The sequence below is a fragment of the Chenopodium quinoa genome, unplaced genomic scaffold (genome assembly GCF_001683475.1).
Source record: "Chenopodium quinoa cultivar QQ74 unplaced genomic scaffold, ASM168347v1, whole genome shotgun sequence".
Lineage (NCBI taxonomy): Eukaryota > Viridiplantae > Streptophyta > Magnoliopsida > Caryophyllales > Amaranthaceae > Chenopodium > Chenopodium quinoa.
In genome coordinates this window covers 3673765-3680783 of record NW_018743919.1, presented here as the reverse complement: position 1 = coordinate 3680783, position 7019 = coordinate 3673765, and the positions used below count along the sequence as shown (strand labels likewise).

Genomic DNA, 7019 nt, shown 5'->3' with positions numbered 1-7019 from the left:
ATGTGATCTTAAGTTTTGAGTACCATTTATGAAGATTTTAATTACAAACAACTAAAACACAAAAGATGTCATATAAGAGTTCCAACCAACAGTACCAAAAGTCATTATCATATAGTCATATCCCTACCAAATTCACAATATGATCCAAGTCACCCAACTGAGTTTCAGCATCACTTGTACAGTACTATAAGCTCAACCAGACAGGCAACTATCAGTAGAGCAGATCGACAAAACATTCGTCAATACAAGGAAACAAAGTAAATTATCAGAATCTCATTGTCATCTATATATGTAAATGAATAAATTAACATTTGTAATTATATAAATCACGAAAAGCTTGCATAAACAAGAATTTTCAGAATCTGGGTATCAGTAAGCTGACAAGAGAATCAAGAATTTAACAATTTCCATCAAATAAAGACGACATAAACATAGTAAACTGTAAACTATAGAACCTATACTTGAGTTCTAACAAAAAAACTGTCCATAGCTTCGACTAATCTAGATCCTAATATAAAAACAAAAAAATGCTGAATATTTGCTTCGACAGAATTGCCTGTAACCATCTACTGTTTTAAGGATGGTTATAGTTTGCAAGGTAAACTTCAGAACAGTCTACGTAAACAGTCCCTTCTGAGTAGGTTTTATCAGGTAGAGATGCCCCTTAACTGCAGAGTACATAAGAAGGTTCAACCAGCTTTGTGTAATTATGTCTAGCTCATTGAGATTTTGGTTTCTCAATCTTCACATAGGGAACAAGACCCAAGAAATGAACAATCTTTGGACCCCAACCTCGCTGCTGAGCACGGCAAAACATCAGAAATGCATTTGCAAAGTAGGAGTTAAAGCCCATGAAGATGTGCCATAAAGCATGTCCTTGTGGATTAATAGGCCAAGCAGAGATATGCTCGCAGAAAACACGGTCACAAACCCAACACAGGCTTGCAAGGAATAAAGTGATCACATACAGGTTTGCTAGACGCTTGGCTGCAGGATCCTCTGTGTGGATGTAGTATTTGTACATCCTAGGGATGCAAAGGAGGCAGAGCACAGCATAATGAACTTTAAAACTAATCTTGAAATGAAATACTGAATGAACAATGGCAAAAATAACACCATAGAGGAAGAGGAATGTGGGCATTGTGCTTCGGTAATGCCAATCAGGTGAATACAGAATGTAGATATAGAGGAGCATTTCCCAAACCATTGGAGTTTCATCACTTTGTTGTTGCCTGTAAAACAAATAGCAGAGATGTATCATGCACGGATAATAAAGATTTTTTTCCAAACGATCCAGAAGCTGCAATCCTGTTTAGTGGGGAAGGGGAGGGAGTGGGAGGGTACAAATTAGCTTTTTTGGCACTGATGGCATCACATACTCGAAGACTCATAGCTCCTCACTTGAGCTTAATCTATACTAAAGAGCTGTAGCCAACTTCACCCTTTAGCTAGACCCACGAGCAGAAAACCTCATGGTCCAAATCTAACTTGCTAGTGTTGTATCTACAGCGTTTTTATTTTCAAGGAGTTGATACAAGGGAATGAAGATTTCCATTATTATTAGTAAACTACTTCAGAAACTCAGGAGAGTGAATATTACCATGAAGATTTTAAAAGCAGTCATGAGGACTACTATTTAGTCAGAATTAATAAGTGAATCATGAAATAAAAGGAGAAACACACACACCCACAAACAAACAACAGTTGAAGCAAAAAGAAAATTAAGCAAAACCAAAGGTGTAGATAGGTAAAACCCAAAACCTGGTTCTACCATAAACAAACATTCCAAAAGTAGGACTTTGTCCATTCAAGTGTCAATACACTGTCGACCGATGCTACCAATGCCAGATATCTCAATCAGACTCCAAAAAGGGTATTAAAAATGAAGCAATGAGCACAATACAGCAGAATCGATCAAGATTCATCAGAATGAGTCAAAAATTAAGAGTGGGAAAGATGCATAAGAAGGAAGACACAAAAAGTAAAGCAAAAAAAAATTATCCCATCGATATAGTTGCCTGGCAAATCAAACACTCGATATCCATAAACCAAAAACTCGAGGTGCATTAGATAGCATCAAGCTGTCAACTAGTCAGACCAAGGAAGTCATGAACTATTAAATGCCCAAATTATACCATTAGATGCAATGTTGTAGAATCATAACCAACAACTTAGGGTAAAAAAAACATGATAATTGTAGGAGAAAAAAAAATAAGCTACTTACACACGTTGCAGTGTTCCATGGAACAATATGCTCCCCATTGCAAGTGTCATATTTGAAAGGTGAAGAACAGTAAATCTCTTCTCAAAACCCTGACTCAAGGCAATTACGAGGCCAATGACAGCCAAAATGATGGCTGGTACATTTGAAATTGTGTTGTAAAACTCTGCAATATAAGATGAACAAACATAATTTTTTTCACACCAGTCAATAGAGGATGTGACTGGGCCCCAAAAGTTTAACAGTTCAGCATCCATTGATCCAAAGTGTGAACCACAATGTTGGTCTTTATGAATTGCTTATTCAAGACCTTGCAGAGCTTTTATGATCTCCAACCTATTCCTGCAAATAAAGGCCTCATATTTAGAATAGAATAAAAACATATTCCCTCCATTTCCGGTCGAAAAAATGCATTTAACAAACATGATCTTCAAAAGTTGGTAACATGAGAAATGATTATTTGATGATAAATTTTTTAAAGCAAGTTCACAGCATGAGTAATGCAATTCCTGAAAGGTGCAAAAGCTTAAAAATATCAACAAGCAATAAAAATACCTCCTAACAAGCAAAGGTGATCATATATCTCTATGCTTTAAGTCAATAAAAAAAATAGTAAGCATTCAAAGCAAAAAAGGATCCTAGAACTTTATGAAAGGTTCCCTTTTGTTTGATGTCTTTCATATATTTGTCCTAGATTCAAACACAAAATATTTGAGTAAAATGATCTTAAACTAAAGCTTCAGTTCTAAGGAATCTGCTGTACATCAAATTATAATGAAACAAATACATAGATATTGATAGATTCAAATAATATTACAAAAAAAAAAATAATTCCTATGCATTAATTGGCATATGATACAACAGCCACAGAAAAATGAATCCTCAATCATCAACAAATGCATACACAGATGTAAAGTGAACAGCAAAGCAAGCATATAAGATCAACTAAAAATGACCACCCTTAAATCATTTATGTTTTCCTTACCTCTATAGTAAACTTCATCAATCAGAAGCTCTTAGTAGTCACTCTTAAATTCTCGATTGATTAGGGGTATGTTTGTTACTTTGTCTCCCAAAACTCTGCGGAGTCTGCCAATGCTTCAATACTTCTTTTTTATAAGGATTTTTGGGTATGACAGAGGTTGTCATAATAATTCTAATCAATCAACAAGAACATACTTTCTCTGTTCTTTTTTAGTTGACACGTTTTGACTTTTGACACTAGTTACAAATTTTACTTTGACTAGCTTTGTGATTTATAAATATGATAAAACATATTCATGTGGGAATTTGTTTAAATCGTCTTAATGTAATATTTATTAATATCAACTTATTATAATATTTACATGTTGCTAATAAGAGTTATAAACTGTTAAAATCATGTGTTGGAAAACGTGATAAAAGAAACGTGTCAACTAAAAAATAACGGAGAAAGTATTAGTTAAGACACCAATGTACAAAACACTGCTAAAATGAAGAATCTACTGCCAATCAAAATCCTCTAAATAGTGAAGGAATCTACCTAATACGTAGTACGCTTTGGTATGAAGAAACAAGTACAAGATCGCAATATGCTACCTAATAATATTGACAACTAGCCCAAAAGTTTCCGACTTCCAGCAGACCAATATACGTGTTCCAATATGCGCTTTCCCAATAAGCAATTCGCAAGGGGAATGGAGTACTAGGTAACACTGATGGAAAGAATAGATAATTGAAAGGACATGTTCTTTCATGACTATAAACGGAGAACAAACATTAAAGGTGAAGATGAGAAATCATGGTGACGCCTATTCTTCCTAACTCTGAAGTGCTCCCTTGCCAAATTGCCACCACTGGCTACTTAACCAGTTAGATTCCTCATCAACACTCGATACAATTAGATGAATTACATTTTGTGACTCCAAACTGAAGCAGACCCCTGAAAACCCCAATTTGGACACTTCACTCTCCAGCATAATGAGAATAAAAATCTGCACCTGAGTATTACATTATCTCGTCCAAACTCCAAGCATTAACCATATTTTCTCTGTTACCTGAGTTCAACGAAGATGGATCTCAAAATGTTGTGTTTGGATCCATTAAGAGCAAAAGTAACCAGAATTCAACAACTATCCATACATCACTAGATAGATTAATTCTTAACAGTTCATCCAAAAAAAATATATATATAACAGATTTCGGCAGGATAACACAAGCAACCTCAATGTAGACTAGTAGAGAAAGTATGAAGCAATAGGTTTTGTCACCAAAGGTGTCACTGATAAAGTAACAAGTGACAAAGAAAGAAGATACTAAGTTCCACAGATGAAATTTATAAACATCTTCACAAAACCTTGAAATATCAGTTTCTTGACATAAAAGATGTTATTACATACTTCAACCCAAAAGTAATTTGAATAAGACAGCTTTAGAAAGAATGAAATCACATTCAACTAATTCATACCAATTTGCACACAATGATACGAATCCAAAACTCTTGTATGGCAACCCCAACCCCCCATAAACTTTGTTTGATTTAACATTATTCAATAACCACAGGGTCAACAGCTTCTTTGCTAATCTGAGTTGATAAGAAATACCCCAGCATACACATTGAAATCCTAAAATCTACAAGGGCTTAGATAAATTTAGGTGGTTCCATGGAGGTGGTGGTGGTTTTAATTGACTTCTTGCTCTAATATGAATTAGAACACATCATTAGGTCAACAGTGTACATAACATCGAAAAGAAAGAATCTACTGCTCATATAAGTCCTTAACGACTCCATCAAACAAAAAGGTGGGAAGAAAGTAGGAAGCACAGGCTTTTCCTCCCTCTGATAGGAAAACAAAAGTCATAGTGGCTATCGTTGTTACCTTAGTCAGAGCCAACGAGTAATATTGCAAACAAAGAAACTACAAAATATGTGTGGATCATAAAGGGGCACATTATGGTAGTATATCTCCTACATAGAGTCATGTTCAGCCATCTCTCCTAACACCTACATGACCTGAAGTACATTCTACGTTCACTTGTTTATTTTAAAGCCAACCTAACCTACAAGAGTTTATCACGCTAAAATCACAAATATAGGTCCTATTTTAGATTTTTAATTACATAGCAAAATTATAGGTCACGTTTGGATGAGTTATGTAGTGGCAATTGTTTTTTTTGTAGAGCTCCCCTCCAATTAATTGCTGCTTATGCTAATTAGTCAATTAGGTTCTTCATCTTAATACACTTAGATACAGCTTTACACTTGATAAGACCAAAATTCAAATTAGATCATACACCTGAAAGCCACGAGTTTAATTGCTTCACCCTTTCCCCTTATTCCCTTAACACTGTGTTTGGATAGCAAGATTTGGAGGGAAAGGGGAGGAAAGAGATCAAGAGAATGTGAAGAAAAAAAAGGATACATTGTCACTTATTTGGATAAGAAATAGGGCAAGGGAAGAGAAAGGAAATGGAGGCATCCATTTTCCTTCCCCTTTAATGAACCAAATCCCTCTTTCCCTACCCTCACCTCACATTCTCTTCCATCCTTCTTCTTCCTTCCCCTCCTTTCCCTTCACTATAGTTATTCAAACATTAATTTTCCTATATACACAATGTTCTTCAACATGCCTAATCAGGATTATTTTCATTTAAATTTAAATAAATACCAAAGGGCCCCAAACAAGCATTTGCCACGAATTCCTATTTACATCATGCATCAATCTAAAAGCACACTGAAATTCACAAAAGATTCCCCACAAATATTGCTTTTCATAACCACCAACTTCTCAACCGGACAAAAATCAAATGAACAAACCAAATGTACCATAATCTTACTCCAAGCAAACCCAAATGATCCAAACATATGATCTTCAACATCGCAACCGCCAACCGGGCAGGTGACAGCTAGTGTAGCATACAATGTCAATGTTTGATCCATCAATAAAAACACTCCACCCTCGTAACACAATCCAAGCACATACCCACCAAACCAAAAAATGAAAAAAGATTTCTAAAATAAGTAAAAATCCAAAATTCCTCCTCCTATGCTTCCTATGATTAATCATCAATACCCAAAAATTCATAGATGTTGAAAATCAGGATCATACTCAAAATGCAATCTTTTAAGGCTACATCTAAAACACAAATCAACCCCAATGATTGCAACCCCAGAAAATTTAAGAACTAAATGATTACAAGTCTTTCTCACATAAACTAATTGTAAATAAATATTTAAACAAAAAAAAAAAATCAAGCTAACAATTATATTCAATTCATACCAAATTTACCAAAAAAAAAAAAGACAATAATCTAATTATACACACCCATCAATTCTACAATCGATAAAAAGGGAAAGTATTCGATTAAATACATAAAAAGAAAATTCGTATACTTACCTTTCTAAGAAGAGATGAGATCACTCATTTTTACTTTGTATTCGCATCAATTTTTCAGGGGAAGAGAGAGAAAGAGATCGACTTTAGACATCGGTTTTTTTTCTCCTTCCATTTTTGGCTGTAATTTGGGAATTCTAAGAAAAATTTCTTATTCGTTGTTTCTGTTTTTGGGACATGCAGATGCAATTCGGGTTTGGGCCAATAGTTGAGACTGGATTTGGCAGCCCGGTGCTAACATGTGGGTCGACATGGGTCATAAAAGCGGCCCATGTCTAGAGGTTTTGGAAAAATAACACAACATGACGCGATACATTGAGGATACTATGATAATGCCCGTGTATTTAGAGTCATTCTAAAACTTACTCAAATTTAAAATCTACAAAGTATTAATCAATACCAGTATGTAGAGTTAAATTTTATAA

General features: G+C 34.8%; 1 protein-coding gene across 2 annotated transcripts; it reads right to left on the bottom strand.

The window, feature by feature from the left end:
- Window positions 1-292: 292 nt before the first annotated feature.
- LOC110687434 (alkaline ceramidase-like) lies at window positions 293-6758 on the bottom strand. 2 transcript variants are annotated; one of them, XM_021864082.1, is made up of 4 exons: window positions 6598-6758; window positions 3207-4257; window positions 2225-2563; window positions 293-1232 (listed from the first exon to the last, which is right to left on the bottom strand). In XM_021864082.1, the coding sequence occupies exons 3-4, from the start codon at window positions 2476-2478 to the stop codon at window positions 719-721; spliced, it is 768 nt and encodes a 255-aa protein (XP_021719774.1). In that variant the 5' UTR covers window positions 2479-2563; window positions 3207-4257; window positions 6598-6758; the 3' UTR covers window positions 293-718. The 2 variants fall into 2 exon arrangements, with proteins under 2 accessions (XP_021719774.1, XP_021719773.1); XM_021864081.1 differs by lacking the exon at window positions 3207-4257 and having other exon boundaries at window positions 6598-6757.
- Window positions 6759-7019: the final 261 nt, after the last annotated feature.